The sequence below is a fragment of the Lepidochelys olivacea genome, assembly GCF_965140295.1.
Source record: "Lepidochelys olivacea isolate rLepOli2 genome assembly, chromosome: 11".
NCBI classification, from domain to species: domain Eukaryota; kingdom Metazoa; phylum Chordata; order Testudines; family Cheloniidae; genus Lepidochelys; species Lepidochelys olivacea.
This window is the reverse complement of record NC_140421.1, coordinates 35,878,027-35,904,499: the sequence shown is the minus strand read 5'-3', so window position 1 is coordinate 35,904,499 and position 26,473 is coordinate 35,878,027. Positions and strand designations below refer to the sequence as shown.

General features: G+C 38.9%; 1 protein-coding gene across 6 annotated transcripts in view; it reads left to right on the top strand.

Moving 5' to 3' along the window:
* GRB14 (growth factor receptor bound protein 14) overlaps positions 1–26,473 on the top strand; it is a 134,336-nt gene that overhangs the window by 88,127 nt on the left and 19,736 nt on the right. For 2 of the 6 annotated variants that reach the window (XM_084642987.1, XM_084642986.1), the window contains 5 exons: positions 1,916–2,032; positions 2,126–2,195; positions 2,290–2,377; positions 7,868–7,961; positions 13,974–14,594. In XM_084642987.1, the coding sequence (XP_084499113.1) occupies positions 1,916–2,032; positions 2,126–2,195; positions 2,290–2,377; positions 7,868–7,961; positions 13,974–14,120 (516 nt within the window). In that variant the 3' untranslated portion in view covers positions 14,121–14,594. Of the gene's footprint in view, positions 1–1,915; positions 2,033–2,125; positions 2,196–2,289; positions 2,378–7,867; positions 7,962–13,973; positions 14,595–26,473 lie in introns of those variants that run through there. The other 4 variants (XM_084642989.1, XM_084642988.1, XM_084642990.1 and 1 more) reach the window with 3 other exon arrangements.

Below are 26,473 nucleotides of genomic sequence, written 5' to 3'. Positions count from 1 at the left end.
CCCAGTGCCCAGCAGTGGTTACTGTGGAGCTAGTGTACTTAGTATCAAGCTCAATTTATAAACCTGAATGCCTAAGATACAAGTGCTTGTGCTAACTTTAAGTCTTCCCTGTCCATGAATCCATGTTTACTCAATTACATAAAACATTAAATTACTTCCGTCTCGCAAACCTGCCCCTCAGTTAGAATATTTTATACACGAACTTGCATTTACTGTTTTTATGCTCCTTCATAACAGCCAGGAGCTTAACAGAAAGCACTAGAGTAGATCTTACAATCCATTAAGGCATACAATCTAACATTACTCAATTCCTCTTAGTGGTCCCACAGAAACTTCTATTGGAAGTTTAGACTGTGAAGCCGAGTGTACATTCACACATACCCCAAGTATTTCGCAATTTTGGTTGACTTTAATGGCATAGGGGATGGGGGAGAGAGATAGGGGAGAAACAAAGTAGAGTATGAGAATCTTTCTCCAAGGGTCTGAAGGACATCTCAATTTCCCTTCCTGGTTTTAGGGGTGTTGTAAAGGGCTTTTGAACAGAAAGGAAAGTGCCAAAGCCACACAATAAAAATAAGATTGTTATTGGTATCTTCTATTCCAGAACGGCTTGATGTCTCAAAAAAATAAGCCTTTTTGGCTCTTTGAGCACTAGCAGAAAAATCCTGGTCTAAACATGGTTAACTTCAGCCTGTACAGGCTGGCCATGCTATGTCACAACTTTGGACACAGATGAGTCCATGCTGAAGTGTGGAGTTTTAATAGGCTCTCCTACTTGTGTAGCAAAGTGGGTTTCCTGAATGGAATAATCTCTCTTCCTCCCCATACCTCATCTCAGCCTGCCTAGTCACATGGAACTAAGTTTAGTGAGTTGAGTAGCTCTGTTTTGTTTGAAAGAGGTCTGCATTTTGAGCACCAAATCATATTCAGTGGTGCATGTTTAGCAGTTTTCAAAAGCAGTAATAGTAGGTAGGCCCATCGTCTATCCACTCTTAAATTTAGATGGGACCTTGGAAAAAGCTATATTTTCACAACTGTACCATAGCAGTCACATCAGTGTATGATTTAGCAATCAAAAAGGTTGCATTGTTTTTTCATGGTTTGCAGTTTTCTTTCCTTATCTTTTTCTATTCTATTCAGTGTGGCCATTGAAAAGGAAATTGCATCCTTGTTTGACTTCCCCTCTCTCTTAATGTATCAGAGTCACAGAACAGCGATGGAATATTACAGAATCGTCTTGGAAATGTTTAGTCCTTTGGAAGTGGTTCACTGTGTTGGTTTTTTGGTTTTTTTTGTAACCGTATTTGAGTTTCAGGGAAGTTGAAATTACTTCTCAATGTGTGAGTACAGTTATTTTGTACGGATCTAGTTTGATAGCATTAATGAGACTACATACTCAAATTCCGACCTGTGTGGCTTTTTTGGTAGATGAAGGCTTTCGTTTGAAGTAAGCAAAGCAAAAGTTTGTGTCCAGTGTCTCATGACAACTGTCTTAACTAGCCATAAATAGCAAGCTGAGATAGTTTAAATCCACAGCCTCAACTACAGCTGGTGAGGACCAGTCTTCAGTAGCTTAAGCATCTTCAGACCAGGTACTATAGGCTGCAGTGATGCAAAAACAAGACACATTATAAGTCTTACAATACTAAGTAGCCATTACCTTCTCCTTCCTCCCACAATTATCTTGCCGACTGGCCAAACCTTAAAGTTCAGCTGGATAGTCCCCCTTGAAGAGAATTAGAACTACAAATGTTGTCCAAAGTGAAACAAATCTTGGTTGAGAGGGGAAAGCCTTGCAAAAATTTGAAACACAACTGGCAAAATATAATATTTCAAAATAAGGTTTAGAAACCTCCTAAACTTTTTTTTTCTTTCAAATCTGAATTCCCCTCTTTTTGCCCCCTCCCTCCCCCAGAGAAGCATTTCAGAAAATTCCTTGGTAGCAATGGACTTCTCAGGACATAGAAGCAGAGTTATTGAAAATCCAACAGAAGCCCTTTCAGTTGCAGTTGAAGAAGGGTTAGCATGGCGGGTATAAACACCTCTACTTTTTTCAAAGTATTTTATCTAATTTTATTCTCACACAGAAAGCTTTGACACATTTTTTTTTTCCTCTCCCACTCAGAGAAAAGGGTGTTTACGACTCAACACACATGGAAGTCCTACCACTTCTCAAAGCGCCACATCCAGTGTAGGTATGTGTGAGTTAATTTACAGCCGTAGAAGAGATGCAATAATGTTTGTGATAAAACAATATTGTTAAAACTAAGATCTTTATAATTTTTCTAGCTATACACAGAACACAATTGTGGTTTCACCATAAAATCTCTAGGGATGAAGCTCAACGACTTATTTTACAGCAAGGACTTGTAGATGGGTAAGCTGATTCTTTTTCTTAACTTTTTTGGGTTGTAGGTATGGTCAGAAAAATAACTATGTAGAAACATTATTTGCTTGTTGAAGGGGTTGTGTTGTGATATCTGCTTACTTAATGTAAATAATATAAAAAACATTCATATTATTAGAGTTATTGGAGAATGATTTGGATTGTATTAGGCATCTTTCTTGTTCAATAAAACAGTGCTCTAAAGTTCTGATCCTGCACTTGAGTGGATGGACTGCTGCATTTGCACAGAGCCATGTTGAAATCAATGGGCTCGGATTGGCACAACACTCTGTTTTCTGCACTGTCAACTGTAAGATCAGGGCCTAAAATTGAATTCCGGCATCACTTACTCATGATGAATCAGAAAACGCTGCTTGACTTTCAAATCCAAGGTTGAGTTTCTAGTGCTGGCTGTTGGAAGAATCCATTTAATTTGTAAACTGAGCAGAGATGCTATGAAAGTAATTGCGAGAGAGCGTAAATGTTGAACTTCAGGATGAGTCATTTAGTCTTCTAATGATAGAATATTTAAAGTATTTCTCTGAAAAAAGTACAAAGATAATACATATTTATTTGTCCAAATCTTCATATTTATTTTATTGCTTCTAAATCTCTTCTCCTGCCTTCCTGTAATACAGCTGCATTTTGTGATTAAAGTTTAGGGCTTCCTCAGTCCCATAATTTACCTGTATACATTCCCCTCTTATTTTGGCCTACCTGCTGGCCTTCCAGATATGAACTCTTATCTGTCTAACCTATTATATTGGGCCACCACTTCAAATCTTTCTGAAGCTTAGAGTAATGGAAACCCCTTCAGATCACTGATTTAACACAGTTTCCTATATCTGTCAGAAAGGGCTGCACAAAAAGTGGCTCACAGGGCTGAAAACATTTTCCATTGTAGAGCTCTGAATCTCAGCTGCAAAACCAAGAGCTCCATCCTCCTTGAATTCTGTTTCACTGCAATGATATTAGAAGCTGGTCTAATAAAGGGAAGTATTATTTCTAGTAATAAACCCAGCAAGTAATGTTTCTGAGGTGTGCAGATTTAAAGTTGAGCCATATTTTAGTAGAACCAAAATGCAAAACCGGGTTTTAAATGGAAAAAAATGAAAAGAAACAGTGGATTGAGGAGCAAAGAGCAATACCATTTGAGCCTTGAAAGGTCCTAGAAAGTGACTCAAAGTTACCTCTGTACCATGTTAGTGTGTGATAATACCCTGGTGTCTATAGAGAGATGTGCATTGCAGTTTGATGGGAGGGATCTTGTCGAATAGACTGTCTAGAATTATTTGAAACTGGTTGTACCAGTAATCATGGACTGGCAGCTTGTGTTGAACACATATATCTGCCCAAATTGTGTACTAGACATTAGCGGAAACTGGCATAGAAGTCTTTCACAAATACCGATAATACAACATGTGACAAATGTTTCACTTGCTTAGTTGTCTGAAAAAATGAACTACTACCATGAATGTAGAGGCTTTGCATGGGGGTAATAAGATGTTCTTTCTGTATAGGCTTGCCCATGTATCAGGCAAAATTCTGCATTCCTTGAGCAGAGCCTTGGTGGGTGTCAATTCAAAGATACTGTTCCAGGCAATGAAACCCACTATGCAGATGCAAACAGATTATAGGCTGCTGTTCTAATGTGTGTCCTGATAAATAATGTTTATACTGGCTTATAAAAGAGGAAAGTTAATAGTTTAACAAGGGCTATCATGGAAAGGAACTGCAGCAGGCTGATAATGGTGCCATCACGTGAAGAGAGTGCTGAACCTAATTACAGATACCAACAATTTTTAAAGCATTTTTTGAGACTCATCATGGTACAACTGCTTTCTCAAGGGATGAAGGGAATACTAATGAGTCACAGATCTAATCTCCAGCAATTTTACAAACTTGTCTATTTTCTGGAAAGTTTGTCTCTGAGCACTGCATGTGTCTAGGCCGTTTTTCTTCCCAAGTTTTACTACATGCCAAGTTTAGGTGAAGTAGTGCATAATAATTTTGAAAGCATTTGTCGCTAAATCTTTATTTTACTTTTAATCCAAGTTTATGTGTTTGTTGGTTTTTCTGTGGAGCTTAGGAAATGCAACAAAAAAATAAAATACATTTATGGCTGACACACAACTGATGTGGTGTGTGTGTGTGTGTCTATATATATATATTAATGCGTACTCTGTGATGTTTCATTTTGGATCTACTAAATTTTAAGCAATGATATTTGCTTTAAAGCATGGCAGAAGCTTCAGCGAGATTATGGTTATGATATTTGACTCTTAGTGGCTATTTGAAGGATTTTTAGTTAATAAATTGCTGACAGGATTTAAAACTATTAGGCTTCTGATATATGGAAAGGATAATGTTGTCATTGTTGTAATCATAATCATCATAAGACCCCAGTTCACTATGCATTTGGTCAAGCGGGGAACTTCTTACAAATCAGGGTTATTTGGGCTTTGACACCCGAGGTATGCGTGTTTGTATGTGTAGGTGGGGGGTTGATGGTTTTTAGACATAGGGTGGGCTTAATGGGGGAGGATGATGGGTTTTAGATGTGTGTCAAAAACTATCCCTGGATACTTTTGTTTGTTATGTAGGCTTTAAAGCTCCTCAAGCATACATAAGGATAGTTTAGGGTTGAGGGACCCCATCATCTAAAAGGAAATAAGCCACACTTAACACAAAAACAGGGTTAAGAAAGGCTTTAACTAGTTTAAAAAATAAATAACTAAAAAAACAAAGGATGGGGCCCAGTAAAGACAGGGCTGTTGAAATGAGAGGGCCTTATAATGTGCCCTAAAATGAAATTATGAATGTGTTGGCAGAGTCCTGATCCTCCTTTCCAGCCTCTTCTTTTGTGGTCTGATGTAATTATCCATATTGTTGTTTAATTTAGACAGTAGGCTGCTTAGGATGGGGGCCTTTATTTTGAATGTCTGTAAAGTGCAATGCTCAAATAATGAAATTGTTTGTATGTTTTCTGGACCAGTTTGCCCATCCTTAATGTTAAGAGTTATAAAATACCATATGATTTATACATGGGATCTAACTGTAGCCTGAAAACTTTTTTGCACAGCCCTGGAAAGGGCAAAGAGATGATTTTTAGGCAACTAGATGGTGTGGGAAAACTTTTTAGAAACATCTAAGTATATTAATCACTCTATAACTCATTTAAACCCAATTAGGTACTTTTACTGGTATAATATATGCATAGTTGCCGATATATGTATTTTTTTTCTTCCCATGGACATGTCTCCAAATGAGCCAAGCACAAGGGTTCTGAGGTCATCCTGGTGAATTTTAGTTTATTTTAATATAAAATGATCAGGAACTTCAAAATTGCTAATAAATCCTCCTTTATGGTGGTTATAACAATACCTACATTGGTGATGGGAGAACCTCAAAAGCTTTGGGACTTACATGAATGTGTAGCAGTTTGGAGGCCTATATGAGCCAATGGAGGGCCCTATAAGTTTCCTATCATCCTCGTTTCCCACACAACTTTCCTAACAGCTTCCCGCTTGCATGTAATTGTCTGTTGGAGGTGGTGTGTGCGGGGCCAAGTTGCTCACTACCCTTACACCCTGCCAGCATGTGCATGGGGAGGATAGCAGACTAGTTTTTAGTCTACTGGTGACTACAAGAGGCAGCCACTCATATATTCTCTACCCATGTGGATTTCTCCTTCAATGGATTCGTTCTTCATTTTCCTTTTTTTTTATTTTGGAGTGGTTACCCCTCTCTGTTCTGTATTATTCGTCCAGTCCAGATTGTCTCCCCTCCAACTGTACCAACCGCTTTGTTCTATATCTTTAAGCTACAGTGATTCCTCGCTTAATGTTCTAGTTATGTTCCTGAAAAATGTGACTTTAAACTAAACAATGTTAAGTGAATCCAATTTCCCCATAAGAATTGATGTAAATGGGGGGGGGGTCGTTAGGTTCCAGGGAAATTTTTTTCACCAGTCAAAATACAGACACAGTTTTAAACAAACAATTTAATACTGTACACAGCAATGATGATTGTGAAGCTTGGTTGAGGTGGTGAAGTCAGAGGGTGGAATATTTCCCAGGGAATGTCTTACTGCTAAATGATGAACTAGCACTTGGCTGAGCCCTCAAGGGTTAACACCTTATTGTTAATGTAGCCTCACACTCTACAAGGCAGCACAAATGGAGGGATAGCCAGCGACACACAGCGTGTGTGTGTGTGTGTGTGTGTGTGTGTGTGTGAGAGAGGGAGAGCTTTAAGTAAGCTGACCCCACTCTAAGTACACTGCCTTTTTAAGTAGATCAGCAAGTTAAGACAGCAGCTGCTGCCACCAAACTCCCTCCCTCCTGAGCCCTGTCATGTCGTGCCCTGCTCTATAGAGATAGGGTAAGCAGTGGGGAGGGAGACACCCTGACAGCCTCCCTCCTCATCCCTCCAGCTGCAACAGTGCCCAGGACAATGGCTGTCAGAAAAACTGGTCTGGAATGGCTTTTCAAATCTTAGAACAGCCCAACGAAGATTGGGTCTGTTGATAATTAAGAATATTTTACTTGAGCTCTGCAATAAAACAACCAGTATTGTAAGCTTGAGAGTTTGATCCTGAAGGGGAATTTTCCTGCTCTACAGATGTTAATGTTTGTTGTATGCAGATATTTGCCAACTGTAACAATATGGTCAGCGTCAAGTCTTGTACCATATCTCCTATAAACTTTCCATGGAACTGCTAACTTTGCAAGCTATGTTATATGCTTTTGCTCTTATGCCACATGAGCAACACTCACATAGACTGGGAATTTCGAAAGCCCTTAATGGAATTAGATGTCCAAATTCCAGCCATACTATTTGAAGATTAAAAGAAATAAGTAGCAATGTATCAATTGGATATATTCTATTGAATATAGAAACTGAAATGTTTTCCTTTGCTCTGAAGTACTTTCTAAGGTAAAATTTCCGTATGTCAATCGACTGGTGATTGGTGCCTGTGGCTTTTTCTGATGAAAATAAATAAGTTTTTACAATTCCAATGTGAAAAATCACAGGCTGCCAATTCTTGGCATTCTACCCCTGTATAATTTGTGATTTTGATAGCTGTCAAGATCTTGGTCAAAACTTTGCTAAAAGTGCAAACTCTTAAACATGTTTTTATGTCTGTGATAAAAAGCTACATCTTGACATTGACATACATAACAGCTGCTGTATCTATCATTGTGTAGATGCATATTTTTTTCACATGAGAGACAGTGTTTGATTAAATAGACTATTTTAAAGCTTGTATTTCCAATTCTGATATTTTCTCAAAACATATAAAGATTTAAAGCAGAACTCTTGAAATTAAACTTTGTTACAAAATTGATGGATTGACTTATTATTGATGTTCATTAATACTGTGTTAGCAATTCATTACAGTGTTCATTGGAAAGCTACCATAAATTTCTAACAATTCAACATGAGCTTACTTTGAAAATTCCTAATCTCTCTCCCTAGGGTTTTCTTGGTACGGGATAGCCAAAGTAACCCCAAAACGTTTGTATTGTCAATGAGCCATGGACTAAAAATAAAGCACTTTCAAATTGTACCAGTAAGTAACACTTGTTAATTTGTGTATAATTGAAAAGGCATAATAGCATGCCAAACTTCTGAAGTTATTTTTTCTGGTATATGGAAGATGGTAGATATTGGTACTACAGTATTAGACACTAGAAAAGCTTAGAAAAGCTTGTCTCGCTCACCAACAGAAGTTGGTCCAACAAAAGCTATTCTCTCACTCACCTTGTGTGTCTAATATTCTGGGACCAGCACAGTTACAACAACCCTGCATAGACAGAATTAAACATTTATGGAACTTGCAGCTTGATTTGTTATAAGATTTGGCAATATCGTTTGGGTTTTGTGTGAGCTGTCTTAAGATGAAGGCAAGTCTATTTTTCAAACTAAATAGAAACACCTCTTATGGGATGAAAATGTTTTATTTTCAAATGTCTCACAGCCTCCTGGCCCCACACCTTTTTTTTTTTCTTAAATTTCAGTTAAATGGACCCACCTAGGTTAGAAATCTTAGCCACATGCACAGGCACTGCCTCTGTTCAGAGCCGCTTCCTTCATGTCTCAGGGCCCAGTCTTTTTGGTTCAGTGACCTGGGTGCCTGAGGCAGCCCTCACTGGAAATGACAAGGTCAGGGTAGGCTGCAAAAGGGAGAGCAGATACTACCAAGACTGGTGGGTAACACTGAAGTTAAACTCCCCAGCCAGTCACTAACTGTGCTTCTGACAACGCCCCCCCCCCCCCGACTGGTTATCAAGAAGCTCTCAGTCAGCACATAGGACCCGTACAGTGAGTAGTTATTTAAAAAACTCTGCTCACATATATAAAATGCTCTTCTGATCCCAAAGGGTCAGCCACATTACCAGGTCAATATAGGTTTGGATCTTACCCAAAATACAATGCTGTCAGCCAGTCCTTTTAATGTCTAAAACTAAAGGTCTATTCTAAAGGAGGGCGGGGTGAAGAACAAGAAGAGAGATGGTAAAGCAGTCACATACATACAAAGACTTCACAGTCTATCAGGTTCCTAGCAGAATTGGTGAGTCTGCTGGCTTGAAAGTCCCTCTGTAACACACAGAGTCCTTTGTTTAGAGCTTCATTTGTAGCAAAATTCTTCCAGAGATAAGAAACAGGAATGAAGACAAAAAGCAGAAGGTACAGCTGCCTTTTATCATCTTTTGCTATGCAGCTTGATCATCTTTGTTCTGAACACAAGCTGCCCAGCACATGGCCTGGAAACCTTAGAGTTCTGTCCATAAGCATGCCCCTGCGTGCCTTGCTGAGTCACAAGGTGTATCCCTTGCCTTCTCTCAGTGGGTCAATTGTATAGCTGATGTTCCTGAATGGGTTGTCAAGCAGGGTAGGCAGTTCTAATGCCAACCTGTCTGGGGGTGTCACCAAGATGCACAGCACAAGTTTGGAACTACAGACATACCATGTATATATGTTACAATACAAAGGTGATACAAACACATAACAAGATATCATACCTTACAAATTATAATATTTTTGCAGATACTTTACATGGCATATCTGCTATCACCCATTGCCATTTTACAATATTGGTGTTAATAATATCCTAAAGTGTCCCCCACTTTCCATACAGCATCACAGGCCCCATTTCCTGCCCCATGTTGCCTTGGTGTATCTAGGTACAAGGCCAGTAGGGTAGATAGGTATTCTCACTCTTCCTCAGTGTACATTCACTTTTTGGTTAAAATTGATATAATGCTTTTACAGATCAATTACCTGGGGTTAATCTTGAAATCCCTTGTGGATTTACTGAGGTACAGCAATATTTTCCTTACTTTCTCAGTGAAAGCAATTACATCACATGTGATGCTCTTGACATGACAGTGGAGTCATCCTATCCATTCCACTGATTCTGGAGGCAGTATTAAAGTTCTTCCACTTTCTTTCCATCCTGCTTCACGTTGAAATATATTTTCATGCACTGCTTTAGCCCTAGTGCTTTGCCTTTACCTAGGAGCCACAACTACTACTTCTCAAAGAACCTCCCTCCCAGACTGTCTTCTATCCAAAATCTCCAGACCTCTTGATAATTAGGTTCCCCTGTTGGGTTTTTCAGGGGATTCTTCTATTCTGCAAGACTGGGCACTTCCCCAAATGTTCTTTCCCCTGACTCACTGGCTCCAATGAGATTTCAGAGGGCCACCATTTGGTATTTCCATGCTTTACCCTGCTCCTGTAGCCAGTATCGTAGAAACCTCCCTCTTTGCTGCAAAATGGAGCTGAAACACTTCAGGGGATTCAGTAAATCTGATCTAGTGCTTGAAAACCAGCCCATAACCCCTTAAGCATTGTGAACCATTAAGCAAAGTCAGTGCCAGGACAAAAATGTCCACAGTTTTGCACTGTTGTGACAGATGGGGTAGTCGTGGTGGTATCTCTGGCCTAAATAGCTCAAGGAGAGGACTCTTGGCACCAGTGTCTTTCCTCTTTGGACCCACCCTGTGTTCCCTATAGTCAGGGCCACTGATGATGCACTTCCATTATCCAGTTGTTTCCTATCTGTCCTTGGATCAGATGGAATATAGTTGAAACAGCTTTTTAGATTCCATAAAAAAACTGAATGATTCAGTCCCATCAGCATGGCACCCCTTTGACTTGCTAAACAGAGACCACCTTCTCTTTCCCCCATCAGGAAACAGGCCCCTAGCTCTTTATCTTCTCCTGTGGAGGAAACTTCGGTGGTTCTTTAGAAAGTTCCACTCCCCTCTGACCCAGACGTACCCCTTCTTTCCTTCTCAAAAAGCCAGTCATTTCTCATACACCTCTGCAGGTTGTTCTGCCAAACAGAAGCACTGTGCAAAAAATACAAGTATTGTTCATCCTTTATGGCTGCTAAAACCTCTCTCTCCTGCAATAGGATCCCTGGTGGAGGAAGAGGAAATATCTGCTTGGTAGCATTTGCAGTCAAGAGTCTAGCCTTCCAGATCTGAGAGAACACATCAAAAGAGTTCCCGGATTTAATAGAGAGCAGCATTTCTCCAGTGTCTCCAATATTAGCAATCTATTCAGCAATTCGTGAAGGGATGTTGCATATTCACAAATGGATGTGTGATTGGGAAGCTGGAAGGGGGTATGGTAGGAGACAATTTCTTTGTTATGAGCTACACCATCTATGAAAATGTTTGAACATTCCTTTTAAAAAAAATCCTTCATTGCTGTATGTTCCATTCCCAATTTGTGCTTTATGACTCTGGGCCACCACTACCAATTAATCACCATATATTCTGCTCTTAGAATCATAGAATATCAGAGTTGGAAGGGACCTCTGGAGGTCCTCTAGTCCAACCCCTGCCCAGAGCAGGACCAATCCCCAACTAAATCATCCCAGCCAGGGCTTTGTCAAGCCTGACCTTAAAAACTTCTAAGGAAGGGGATTCCACCACCTCCCTAGGTAACGCATTCCAGGGTTTCACCACCCTCCTAGTGAAAAAGTTTTTCCTAATATCCAACCTAAATCTCCCCCACTGCAACTTGAGACCGTTACTCCTTGTCCTGTCATCTGCTATCACTGAGAATAGTCTAGATCCATCCTCTTTGGATCCACCTTTCAGGTAGTTCAAAGCAGCTATCAAATCCCCCCTCATTCTTCTCTTCTGCAGACTAAACAATCCCAATTCCCTCAGCCTCTCCTCATAAGTCATGTGTTCCAGTCCCCTAATCATTTTTGTTGCCCTTCGCTTGGACTCTCTCCAATTTCTCCACATCCTTCTTGTAGTGTGGGGCCCAAAACTGGACACAGTACTCCAGATGAGGCCTCACCAATGTCGAATAGAGGGGGAATGATCACGTCCCTCGATCTGCTGGCAGTGCCCCTACTTGTACACCCCAAAATGCCTTTGGCCTTCTCGGCAACAAGGGCACACTGTTGACTCATAGCCAGCTTATCGTCCACTGTAACCCCTAGGTCCTTCTCTGCAGAACTGCTGCCTAGCCATTCGGTCCCTAGTCTGTAGCGGTGCATTGGATTCTTCCGTCCTAAGTGCAGGACTCTGCACTTGTCCTTGTTGAACCTCACCCGATTTCTTTTGGCCCAGTCCTCCAATTTGTCTGGGTCCCTCTGTATCCTATCCCTACCCTCCAGCGTATCTACCACTCCTCCCAGTTTAGTGTCTTCTAATGTCTAGAACGCTAATCACTATTCAGCTGCTCAAGTTGAGAGAGGAAAGGGATACAATTACACTAGTTCTCGGACAATCATCTTCTAATAAAAGATCAGTCATTCAGAATAACAACCTTGCAAACATGCTGAACATGTCAGATTCTTGGACACTATGGTTTCCTCATTTATCTTCTGAAGAGCTATTTCCCTTGAGGAAATATTCATGTAATTCAAGGCAAACATCAGTTTGGGAATAACAAAAAAAATATTGTTAAATTTTAATTCCTGATTAACAAATGCCTCAGCTCTCCTAAATGTTTCAGCTCTGCAATGTCTATCATGTTGGCATGATCGTTGTATGCATGCGTAGAGTCCCATGGATGACCATGCATCTTCATATTTCTCGCTGGAAAATAGGCATGATCAGACCCACAGTGTGACATATATGTTAACACTTCCTTACCTAGTAGTGTTTGGTCCTGGACTGGTGAAATCTGAAAAAAGGAAGCTGCCTCCAGACTTAGAATGGGTAGGATAACCCAGTAGTTGTGGCCAGTGCAACTGCTGCTTACACTGAGAAACCTTAATTACAGGTAAGAGAACTAATTTTATCCATCCCAGAAGGATGGTTACATCTTTCCTCTCTGCTGCAGTAACTGATACTCCAATGCGATCACCATTTTAGGGTCTTTTATGCACTACTATCCACTGCCTATAAATTGCCTTCTTTCATTAATTGATCAATATTACTGTTAAGTATCAAATGTTTTAGTACCAGGAGGCTTCAGATTCCCTTTTCTGCTGATTGAGGATATTCTATTAGCCAAAGAATTAGCTTAAGAATTAATTGGGTGATGCAAATTATGGGGCTATTCATTTGTAATAGTTTAAAATGGGAATATTCCCTGTAAATCTTTGTGTGTGTGGGGGGGGTGGATTTTAAAGTTAGCCAAGGTAACCTTACAGTGGGTATTCTCCTCCCTCTCTCTTCCTGGGGCTAGCATGCTAATGGCGATCTGGAACAGCAGGAGTCTTTTTCCTCTCCCCTGCTCCCCTATTGCTGCCTCTGGCATCAATGAACGTGTGCTGCCGCCATCATGGTAACCAACAATAGAAGGCTCCTGCCTAGAAGCACCTTTTGCAGTAAAGGCTACGTCAGTGCACAAAAGTAATTATGAATATACAGCCACCCGTTGCTACACAAAATATACTAGGTACACAGAACATTGTGTATTACGAGCGTAGGGCAAAAGGCAGTTATAATATGACACCTCTTCCATAGAATATCAGGGTTGGAAGGGACCACAGGAGGCCATCTATTCCAACCCCCTGCTGAAAGCAGGACCAATCCCCAATTTTTGCCCCAGATCCCTAAATGGCTCCCTCAAGGATTGAACTCACAATCCTGGGTTTAGCAGGCCAATGCTCAAACCCCTGAGCTGTCCCTCCCCCTCTTTCTTTGGAGAGAGAGAGAGAGAGTATATCTCAATTCAGTTTTCTTGTTTTATGAAGGCTCAAGGTTTTTATGGTTCCAGTTTAAATCTTTGCATGTGTGATCATCAGATGTTCTCTGAATAAAGGAGAAGGCATAAGAGGTGTTGACATTAGCAGTCTTCATGGCCTAATGTTCTAATACATATTCAGTCTTGCTTCCTTTTACCTTATGTATTTAACTAAAATTGACAAGAAGTTAGAGAATGCACTACTTTTCTACTGGTCACTTTTAATTTGCTATGAATGAACACTAAGTTCCCCCCTTCCCCACAGACTATAAATAACTCAGGAGCATGAATCTACACAAAGATGTCACAAGGCCTGATTTCATTAAAGATCAACAATGTACATATTTTTGAATGTCTGACAAACACTGTGGCTCAATAGTGTTTTGTTATCTTTTTGTTTGTTCCCCTTTTACAGCTAGAAGAGGACGGAAAGCTATTTTATACACTGGATGATGGTCACACCAGATTTACTGATCTCATCCAGCTTGTGGAGTTCTACCAGCTCAATAAAGGAGTATTACCTTGCAAGTTAAAACACTATTGTGCCCGAATTGCTCTTTAACAAAAACCAAGTCAGTTCACCAAACAGGGAAAAAAGGAGATCCTAGAACACTTTTCTAAGGCAATTTCCTCGGGGCAAAAATCATTATATTGAAATGGTGATGAATTTCAGATGCAAAGAAAAGTTTATATGCTCCATACAGAAAGTCCTTTGCTTTGTAATTGTCACTGCAAAAATCAACTTCAGAAAAAAGTATTTCATGTGAAATCATGTGAAATTATGTAATGTTGCAGCACTGGAATTTTTTTCAAATGCAAACAGATATTTTTAATATTATGCAACTTTATTTACCAAAATAAAATTGGAGGGTGCCTCCTTGTTAGTAATAGATGACTAATAAATGAGTTAATTGCATTCAGAAATACTCTACACTGTGGAATAGAAATTGTGTGTGTGTGGAGTATAACATGAACTTTGGGTGGAAAAACTCTAGAAGTTGGATTGTACTTAATTTGTAAATAAAACAAAATTATTTTGCGCTATATTTTTAAATGCTATTTTGTGGCTTCTTGCATTCAAAAGTGAAAATATTCTGAATTAACCAATTAAAATTATTTCTAATGTCTTGACTAATTCTGGATCAGTTGTGTTATGAATTGTACTATTGCTGCTGTAATAGTACTCTTTATAGGTTTTCTCCTTTAAGTAGTGACTTGAACCACATTTTATTATACAGATTTGGAGCTGATGTGCATATGAGCGTGCATATATGTATTTTGTAGTGCACATAACATGCATGTGTATATGTGCAATCTTTTATTTATCCATAGGCACTTAAAAGGGCCTTGATTTTAGTGTTATATTTTGGAAGTAAGGGTATGTGGAATGTAACTCCTTCCCAAGTTAAGAGTTAAACTGGATTGTGGTTTTCTCCAGCTTTGTGCTGGAAATGGCCCAACTTGATTATCATACACATTGTAAGGAGAGTGATCACTTTAGATAAGCTATTACCAGCAGGAGAGTGGGGTGGGGGGAGGTATTTTTTCATGCTTTGTGTGTATAAAAAGATCTTCTACACTTTCCACAGTATGCATCCGATGAAGTGAGCTGTAGCTCACGAAAGCGTATGCTCAAATAAATTGGTTAGTCTCTAAGGTGCCACAAGTACTCCTTTTCAGTCTGCTTGCTGATAACATTGCACTATTGACCAATTGGACAGCAACTAGTTCAAATTTGCAGTATTAGCTTCCAGCCTTTTTTCCAAAGGCCTTTAAATAGCTACTTGTGTTCTAGTACTTCCATAAAAACTTAAAAACAAAAACAAAAAAAATACCCTTACTCAACATGTGCCACACACCAGAGCCCCTTCCCTCTTAAATGTAAAAATGTTTGTTTTCAAAATGACAATAGAGCCTGACCTCTCTACTCTTGAATACAACAGTGTTGTACCACATCTACGCCACTGTAGCACTTCAGTGCAGTGTAGACACTACCTACACCAACAGGAGAGGTTCCCTATTGAGGCAGGTAGTCCGCATTCCCATCAAAGGAAGAACTCTTCCATCAACTTTGTTGTCTACGGTGGGGGTTAGGTCAGCTAACTACACCACACAGGGGAATTGATTCTTCACACCCTTGAGTCATGTAGTTAAGCTGGCATAATTTTCTACTAGAGACCAGGCTGAAGAGAAGCAACATTCCAGAACATGCATTGAAGATGCAACTTGTGTTGCCCATCATCTCATTCAAATTAATACTGAATTTTAAGGTTTTTGCATCCCAAATACATTAACTTTAAAATTAAACCTGAAAATAAACTCAAATTTTATTCTAAGAATAATTTTAATTAAAAAGCTCCCAAGTTGCTATTGCATTATTTAACGAAATTTGTTGAACCCCAATTTAACCATGTATATAGGTTTACTTCCGGGCATTGCATGGCTCCAGGGATTGCAAATGTGAGAAAGAGACACACATCCTCCACATCACTAGACAAATAATGACCACAGGTTGTCATCTGACACTTAAAACAAGTTGTTTACTTTGGTCCATTTCATAGTAGGAAAGTGTCACTTTCAAAAATACTGTAATTGCCGTTCTGGCACTCAAGTCATCAACCTTCTCAGTAGAGAAGTTAACCACTGAATGAAAGTGGAGACCGAATCCTTTCACCTTGGGTCCCTCCAGGTCAGGGATGAGAAATGTAAGTTCAAGAGTTTGAACTGCCAACTTTGCTTTATCTATTCTATGGACAGAGGACTCCATGGCTCTCCAATCCAGAACTTTTCACAAATGCTAAATTAATGGAAAAATATAGTACAGTGAGCTGGCAGACTGTCTGAACATTTTTAATGCTTTTCACCTGGGAAGTATTGAAGACAAAAATGTTGTCTTTTTTATTTTAACAATACTTCTGACAAACTAGCCTAAAGCAGAAAACTAAGCTGAAATTCTTCCAAGAATTTGGTATTTAAAAGACAACACAATTTTTTTTTATCAAATTATAGTGGTAGAAGTACCTGAAAAAACAACTTGAGTGAGAGGTTAACATGTAGAAACTATTGGTGTTCCGAACAAGTCTTAAACAGGCAAAATTGTACAAACTTGTTTATTAAGCTCTTTGTTAGCCACTTGTAGAGGTTATGCAGGGTGGATAGTGCCCCATTTCTAGTAAAAGTTGGAAGCCATGTAGTGAATAAGACAGGTGAATCTCACCCAGGATAACTTAGTTCATCCTTGCCTCTGCCATGAACTTTCAATGAGATGCTGTCACTTAAACCAAAATTTTGCCAGGTGGCCCCTAATTATGTATTTCTCATTTTCTTGGTGCCCAAGTTGAGAAGGGAATCCAGAGATGAGTTCCAATGCTGACTTTGACTTTGGAACTCTGTCAGCTTCCTCATCTGCAAAATATGGATGATACTTTCTCACCTACCTCATAGGGATGTTGTGAGGATTACTTAGTGTCTGCACAGTGCATGGAAGGTATAAAGGGTGAAATTTGGGACACTTTGAAGTCAATGGCAAACTTCTGTACGTTAAAAATATTAAATATTTTGAAAAATTGTTCCAAGATGTCTCAAGTTGGATGCCCAGTGGTTGAGGAACCATAATTAGCGTGCGTACTACCAATTTTGGCCATAGTCTCAGTGGCTCAGTTTGCACTCTGTGAAATGGGGATGATAAACATTCCTATCTCCCACGTAGTTGAACGTGCACTCATTAACGTTTGAGAGACACTTTGATACTACAGCATTGACTGTTACAGAAAACCACCTGAAAAGTGAATTCAGTATTCCAGTGCAGAATTTGGATGGTGAACGGTAAATAAGGCATAGTGACACACTGTATGATCAGAATAAAAAATATTAAAAAGCTACCTCGTTCTTAGAACATATTTTATCCTGTGCCCTGAGGGAGGGAATCTATGGAGAAAAAATTGATGATATAATTAAAGACTATCAAATACATATGTTAAAAGAGCAGAATTCAGTTTACATGACATCTGCCATTTCCTAACTCTTTTAATGTAAAGTAAAAAAACTCCAAGATTTTATTAAGATTGTAAATGTTTTTTACTTAACAGGCAAGTCTTCAATTCAACAAAGCACTTTATGTGCTCAAGTCAAATTGACTTAAAGCACATGCTTAAAGTTATGTACATTCTCAAGTGCTTTGTGTCATGGTTAACCAAATAAATACTACAGCATTAGATATATAATTGGCTAAAAGTTGGGGAAGAATTCAGTCTTCTGTCAAAAGTTGCCAGTAGCATAGGCATTCTGTTTTTGGGATTGTAGTATTCTGTGTTTTCTCTGAGGGAAGAAAAATATATTTTGTAGATTTTTTTTTAATTAAATATTGAAAACTGACTTTACCTTTCCTGGTTCAAAAGATCAGTCATCTTGTTTTTAATATGATATACAATTTGAAATTGTCATTTTCACCAAAAAAGAGCAGCTGACTAATTTGTAAGTTGAATGTTCAACATTTTTATATATATGTAATTGGAAGCTTCCACAATATACTTTAAGTAGTCTATCAGTCAATGAGATTTTACTACCTTTTTATTAGTTTTCCAAATATTTTAGGGTTTTTTTTTGCACATATATGGAAGCAAGACATAACTTGCACCAATTCTCCCAATCAGTTAATAAAATTATTTTTAATTACTTCTCTGATATTTTAAATGGTTATCCTTTAGCATTGGAATATAATTTTTCCTAATTCAGGCCATAACTGAAGATTTCACTAAAGTCATCTAAGATGAGACACAGTGTGTTATTTGAAGCTTTCAAGCTTTCAGAGGTTAAACACTTGATGGTCTATGCATAATCAATGTGTATGGTAGCCCAATTAATGTTAACTTTAATGAAATGCATGAATATTTAAAATGTAATGAATCTGACTTTATAGTTGGCTTTATAGTCCAACTGAAAGAAATGTGAACAATATTTAAAGTTGGCCTCTGGATGGCAGCAGTGTATCATGGAATTCCTACCATCTGCTGCTGTTTGTCTATTCCCTTCCGGAAATATCTGTGACTTGCGATCGCCGCACACCTTCAGAACACCCAGTGCTTTTTCCTTTTATAAATTATTAACTTGTTCTGTACCAATTAGTTCTACCAGTTGCTAGGTTTGTTATCAAGTTAAGCTTCAAGACAAGAACCTGAACTCAATGAATGATTAAAAATTTATTAGTAGAGATGATTAAATATGCAGATAGTCTGTGAAGCTTGTTCTTGAAACCATTACATTACCTTTTTAATACTAATGATTTGTATAATTAATTAAAAAAAATCCTGAAAGATTTTTTTTAAAGCAGAGTAGGACATGAGAGAGGATTAAATGCAGAGGAGGCATTGAACCTATCACATGAGATGGTCGTAAAATTATTTGCTGACAGAAAATTTTTGCTTTTCTCCCCCTTTAAAATAATTGTCATTAATGGTTTCAGAATCCCCACAGACTAGGGCCTATCAACTCAATGCTGCACCAGACCCTGTTATAACAACAGATGCAAAACCTGCAGCCATATCTCCCCTGCTACAATGATCTATACCTCCCGCAGCACTCCTTTCAAGATCTATGGGGCCAACACGTGCCCATCACATATGGTATACTTCATCTAATGCACTAAATGCCCCAATAACAACTATGTATGTAAAATGAGACCATCACTATGCTCATGAATGAACTCACACAGAAAAATAACACACAAACACCATATTGCCCGGGGCAAACACTTTTCACAGAATGATCGCTCCCTATGTGACCTCTCAGTCCTCGTCTTCAAAGAAAAGCTGCACAACACCTTCAAAAGAGCTTACATTCCTAATTTTGCTATACACTAAAAATCATGGTCTTAATAAAGACACTGGATTTATGGCTTATTACAACAATCTGTAACCCACTAAACCCCCACTTTTGTCCTGTGACTGCAGAGGTGTTAATGGGTCACTTCGCCTCGAATAATCTCTTGGAATGTATGTTAATTTCTTATGCTAAACAATCTGTTCCACCTTTGAGTACCTTTCCCAGATCTGAAGAGCTCTGTGCAACTCGAAAGCTTGTTTGTTTCACCAACAGAAGTTGGTCCAAAGAAAAATACTACCTCACCCACCTTGTCCTTACAGTAATTTAGGGCTTGTCTACACATACAGTGCTGCGCTGCATTTGATGAAGTCCTCTCCTGTCAGCATAATAAAACCAATGAGTGGTGGTATAACACTCTCTACACTGTGCTTATGTTGGTGTAACTTATGTCGCTGGGGGGTGTATGTGCTTTATTCACACCCTTGAATGACAAGTTATGCTGACGTAAACTGCAGTGTAGACATAGCCTAAATGTTGATATTCTGGCAGATGTACATTTAGGATGGGTAAATTACACATTGAAGTGTGCTTGGATAAATAGTGAGCTACATAAAGTAAAAGCTTAATTTTTTTTCACTTTTCCCACTCCTAACTTGTGAATAGTGTTTGAAGCTGCAGCTTTTTATGTGCTTTTAACATGTTTTCCAATATATGAATATATTTGAGATCACTTCACTTGTAATATCCATTTCAAATGTGTGTTGGCTTCTGTATTTGATTTTTAGGGTGTGATTTGAGAACATGTAGACTAAATGAGGATAATTAAAATATTCATTTTTTCCTACTGTTTGCCTCATCCCAACTTAGTAGCATTTTTAATATTGCAAATGGGGCTATACACAATGTTTTAATTCTATACAAATTGTACTTTTTTCATCATGGATATAGGTTAAAGCCTGAAATCTTAGACATAGTCTGTGGACCCCCCAAGGGGTTTGTGGACCGCAGGTTGAAAATCACTGGTGAAATAAAATGATGCTTTCATTGTAGTTGCAATGAAAATAATAGCTCATACACTCTCTCTCTGTATGAAAATGTTCCTGGTTTACACTAACTGACGCATATGGAGAGAAATTAAAAATAGCTTTTTGCCTTATTTCCTCTTTATGTGCTCTGTAAATTGATAACGCTATTGGCACTTAATGCTATTTGTTGCAAAAATAGGAGTGATTTTACCTACAATAAACAACTGGTAATAGGATGCTTACACTTGAAATGATATTGTTCTCTGTTTTGTACAGGACCTTTTATGCTGCTGGTGGTCAGTAAATAAAAAACAAAAGGAATCTACATTATACACATCAATGAAAACTATATTAGAAGCTAACAAACACAACAAGAATAAACTGTTGTTTCACCCATTACCGGAGATTAGTTATTAGTGGTTCACAGTTATGCTGGAAGGGCATAACAAGTGGGGTCCTGCAGGGATCAGTTCTGGGTCCAGTTCTGTTCATTATCTTCATCAGTGATTTAGATAATGGCATACAGAGTACACTTATAAAGTTTTCAGATGATACCAAGATGGGAGAGGTTGCAAGTGCTTTGGAGGACAGGATTAAAATTTAAAATGATCTGAACAAACTGGAGTAATAGACTTAGGTATATAGGATGAAATTCAATAAGGACAAATGCAAAGTACTCCACTTAGGAAGGAACAATCAATTGCACACATACAAAATGGGAAATGATTGCCTAGGAAGGAGTACTGCAGAAAGGAATCTGGGGGTCATAGTGGACCACAAGCTAAATATGAGTAATGAGTAATGCTATTGCAAAAAAAGTGAACATCCTTCTGGAATGTATTAGCAGGTGTGTTGTAAGCAAGACACAAGACATAATTCTTCTGCTCTACTCCACGCTGATTAGGGCTCAACTGGAGTATTGTGTCCAGTTCTGGGTGCTGCATTTCAGGAACGATGTGGACAAATTGGAGAGAGTCCAGAGAAGAGCAACAAAAATGATTAAAGGTCTAGAAAACATGAACTATAAGGGAAGATTGAAAAAATTGGGTTTGTTTAGTCTGGAAAAGAGAAGACTGAGAGGGGACATAACAGTTTTCAAGTATGTAAAAGGTTGCTACAAGGAGGAGGGAGAAAAATTGTTCTTAATCTCTGAGGATAGGACAAGAAGCAAGGGGCTTAAATTGCAGCAACGGAGGTTTATGTTGGACAGAGTGTCAGGGTGGTTAAGCACTGGAATAAATTGCTTAGCGTGGTTGTGGAATCTTCATCACTGGAGATTTTTAAGAGCGGGTTAGAGAAACACCTGTCAGGGATGGTCTAGATAATACTTAGTCCTGCCATGAGTGCAGGGGACTGGACTAGATGACCTCTCGAGGTCCGTTCCAGTCCTATGATTCTGTGATTCTATAGGTAGCTATAAATAAATTACCACACCAATTTCACAGCATATTTAATGGTGCTGAGGTGCTAAAAAGGGATTCCCCACAAAATGACCCAAAGAAAGAAGCGTAGCTGTAGAAGAAAATACTTGTAATAAGCCAATAGCTTGCTCTTTGCTTAGGATAGTGCCATTTACTGCAAAAGGATTTTTGATTGTCATTGTTAGTTCTATTAAATAAGTAATATAATGAATAAAATGACTATATCAGCCATCAGAAACATGTTCCACTCCCACTGCTTCTTTCATTTTGAACTAAGGCTAAACATCTTATGTGAATTCAGAGTCAGAAGAATGAACCTACTGTTGCCATCGCATTAGTTCTAAAGATCAGAAAGAACTAGCTGATGGTATTCTTTCTGGGTTTTTTCTTTTCTCTCCCTGCACAACTTCTTTTCCTTTATCCTTTTTCTCTTTGCACAATTTCATCTCACCTTTCATTTTAAATCACTTTGAACTACTACTACTGGTGAATGACCTATCATGGAGGAGCATTTGATTGCTGGATATATTTTACGCTCTTCAGGGACAGGGAATGTGTCGTGTCTATTTTCTGTAAATTTGCAGAGTGATATAAGTGTTCTATAACAACAAAAGTGCAACTGGAAGTAATTTGAGTGGTACACCCACATGTTTCATGAATATGACAAATCTGCTGCTGGGGAAAGGTGGCAATGAAGGGTTGCACATGTGCTTATTGAGATGCTTGGGAAAGAGATGCTTTCACAGCAGTAATGGTGAAAAAAATTGGCATGGTGATAAACTGTGATGGTGATTAACTTGCAATGTGATGTGAGTGGCAAAAAAGACAGTGCAATACTAGGTTGTTCAGGCAAGGAATAGCATCATGGAGCAGGGGCTAATTGACTTCTTCACAGAGCAGTGGTTTGCCTGCATTTGGAGTATGCTGGACAGTTTGCTTGCCCCCAGTTCAAGGAAGAAATCAACACATTGGAAATGATCCAAAGAAAAGCTATAAAAATGATGAAGAACTTGGAAGGCCTGACCTTCAAGCAAAGGCTAATAAACTACTGTAACTTGGCCAAACATAGACTGTGAGAGTGGGTATTACAAGTCGACAAATAAATATAGGAAGGGCATGAACATTAACAAGGGGAAGAATAACTGAGGATTTTAGGATGAAACCAAAAAAAGTCTGAGCTGTAGGTCAAGAGGTTTAGGGAACAAATTTCCAAGGGAAGTGTTGGAGGTATTCAAATTTAAGAGTATACAAGGTTGTGGAGAAAGTCATATAGGAAACAATTGTGCACTAGTTGGTGACACACTAGATAGTCTTATTCTTCGGTAATCCTGAATTTATAACTCAAGAGCCTCACGTTGCTGGAAGGGTCCTTGCAAGGATTTATTTTGGAATCTCTGTTTGACTGGAGATTCTGATGCTCTGGCTGGTATCATACTGCAGGAAAGAAACAGCCATCACAAGGTTTCTCTCCTGTTCAGTCTGTATGGAGGAATGCAGAACAAATAAAGAGAAGTCAGGAAGAAATGAGAGAAGGAAATGCCACCTTTAATCCAGTAGCCAGGAAGCTTGGGAGAAAAATGGAGTATGAGAAAGACAAACTAATCAGTGAAACATTCTAACGTTGCTTTGTCATGTTGCACCAATATGTGATGACCGTTGCAATGAGGCAGCATCACAATGTGATTGATTTGTTTTGTGGCCTTCTCTCACTCAAGTTTTTTACACTGAGCTGCTTGCTCTCCAGCCCTTCCAGACTAATGGTTCCAACAGGTATTTTTAATGTTTTACATTCTATGAAGAGACACTTTAATAAATAAGCCAGTTGTTGTAGAGTTGTAGCTTCTTGAATGAAGTTCTCGTACTCTTCAAAGTTTTATCAGATATTTAAAATGTAAAGGTCAGTTAACTGCCCCTTCATGATGGTGGTGAACCTGCCACCAATCAAGAGAACAGGTGGAACCCTAATCAGCATGAACTTTTACAAAAGGGAATTTAATTTAAAAGAACAATCATTCCAGGTGACCTCACTAAGCCAGAAAGCTATTGTAAAAGTAAATATACATGTTGACAGCTACACCCATAAATTTGGAAACTGCAAATATGTTCAGTGTAAAGTAATGAAAGTTCTTTTTAAAAGCTCTTATTTCTGCCCTTGTATTATTTTAGGAAGCACTCTTCTTTCCCGTTATAGCTTTCTTTTCATGTTATCTCTATGTGGGACATTGATTTTTAAAAATATTCTGATTATTTTTCATAATATCGCTCCTGTCACACCCTGCAAGTGCAGGTATTCATACATAGCATTTTGAACTCAATGACAAATAGGCGCAACAAAATCCTCCCCACCCCAAAGAAACAAAACTTATGGTCCCCTTTATTGTGTCCTTCGGCAGCATGTCCTTAAACTCAGCAAATGTCACCTCTGTTGGAAATGAGAGAGAGGAAATTCCAGAATCAAGGAATACTACTAAGCATGTTGCCTGTAGGAGGAAGATGAGAATCTATCTGTCTTATAACATGAGCATCACTTTGATATCTGACTACAGAGTATGAGACTACATTATTGTAGTGAACACAAGGTGTCTCTTCTTCTCTTCCACCATTTTGTCTCTCTAAGTACTCCTGTGGCTTTCACCTGAGCAGTGTCCAGGCATGCATGGACTTCACAACCCCCACAGTGAAGTAACAAGGTAGTAGTATTCCCACTTTACAGTTGGGTCCTGCAACAGATACAGAGAGATTTAAGGGTCATGCCCAGTGTTATACTATGTTTGTAGAAGAGCCAGGAACTGAAGCCAAATCTCAGTTCTGTAACTTAATCACAAGACTTTCTTTGTTAGGGAGAAATTTTTATAGACCCCTTGTTTGAAAAATGTGAATTCTGGGGTATTGAAGGATGAATGGGTCAAACTTTTCTTTCTGAAGGCACTGAGGCTTGTGGTCATTCTAATCTCTTTTGGAAGAGAGTTCAGGATCTGTGGGTTAGTTGCTGGGTAAGCTCTGTCTCCAGCTTCACTCTTGAGACTGATAGTTCTATTGCTCTAGCCATGGGAGACTGTGATCTTATAGGATGAGATTTATAGATTCCAAGGCCAGAAAGGACCACTCTGATCATCTAGTCTGACCTCTTGTATAGCACAGACCACAGAACTTCCCCAAAATAATTCCTAGAGCATATCTTTTAGAAAAAACACCCCATCTTGATTTAAAAATTGTCAATGTTGACATGACCCTTGATAAATTGTTCCAGTGGTTACGGTTAAAATTTTACAGTTTATTTCCAGTCTGAATTTGTGTTTAACTTCCATGTTATACCTTTCTTTACTAGATTGAAGAGCCTATTATTGAATATTTGTTCCCCATGTAGGTATCTACAGCCTGTAATAAGTCACCCCTTAACCTTCTCTTTGCTAAAATAAATTCAAGAAGCTCAATCTATTTATCACTATAACACATGTTTTCTAATTCTTTAATCAATCTTGTGGCTCTTCTCTGAAGGCTCTTCAATTTGTCAACATTATTCTTGAACTGTGGGCACCAGAACTGGACACAGTATTTCAGCAGCGGTCACACCAGTGCCAAATGTAGGGGTAAAATAATCTGTCTACTTAGATTCTCCTGCTTATGCAGCCAAGGATTACATTAGCTCTTTTGGTGACTGCGTCACATTAGGAGGTCATGTTCAGGGGTGGTGATTATCCACCCCTATCCCCAGTCATGTGATAGTGTCCCCGCGTCCTGTCCGTATGACCTACATTCTTTGTTCCTAGATGTATACATTTACAATTAGCCTCATTAAAACACAAGTTGTTTGCTTGCTTCCTGTTTACCAAGTGATCCAGATCACTCTGAATCAGTGACCTTATCTCTCAAGTAAGTTGGGTCAGTCCCCTGAAGGCGAAGAGCAAAACCTTGACTTTGATGTGGAATTCAACAGCAAGCCTGTGAAGACAGCATAATACTGGGGTGGTATGTGCCTGCAGCTTGGGTGGCTTAGAGGGCTGCTGAGATTTATCACCTGGAGCATTTTAAAAATTGTCTGTTATAGTAATTGAGCTTTGAGGTTACTAATGCATTGTCATGCTGCACAAGTCTGCGTTCTAGTATTGTGTAGCCGTCTGGCCTGCAACAGGTGAAAAGGGACCTTATTGCAGCAGTGTTCTGAAGTGGTGAGAAGTCTAGGTAAAGAACAAGACTACCACCCCTCTTAATGATCTGAGGCCAGAGCTTCCTCTGGAGGTGATAAGGTCCTCCACCCCTCAGCAGTAGTTACTACTATGTGAGTTTAAAACAAGAACAACAACAAAATATTAAGGATTGGTTCTTCCAACCAAATCAGAAAATGTCACTGTTTTGAAGGTGACTGGAAGATTTCAGCTTCCTTATTGGATCTGAGTAGTGAACAGAGGTCTGGCAATGAAATATCCTTTTAGGGATAAGGGATATCACTTTTGTTATGGAGTAGGAAAGCTTTTAAAAGTGGCTGCCATTCATATTATGAGTATCCACATTTTGTACCTCGAAATCCGAAACAAATCTTAACATTTACCCTATCCACTGCCATATGCAGCAGTTTTCTTTTAACTCATACATGAGGGTGCTTGGGTGTTTTTTCAGCATTAAAATGTCTGGGGTTTGTAAATCTGAAA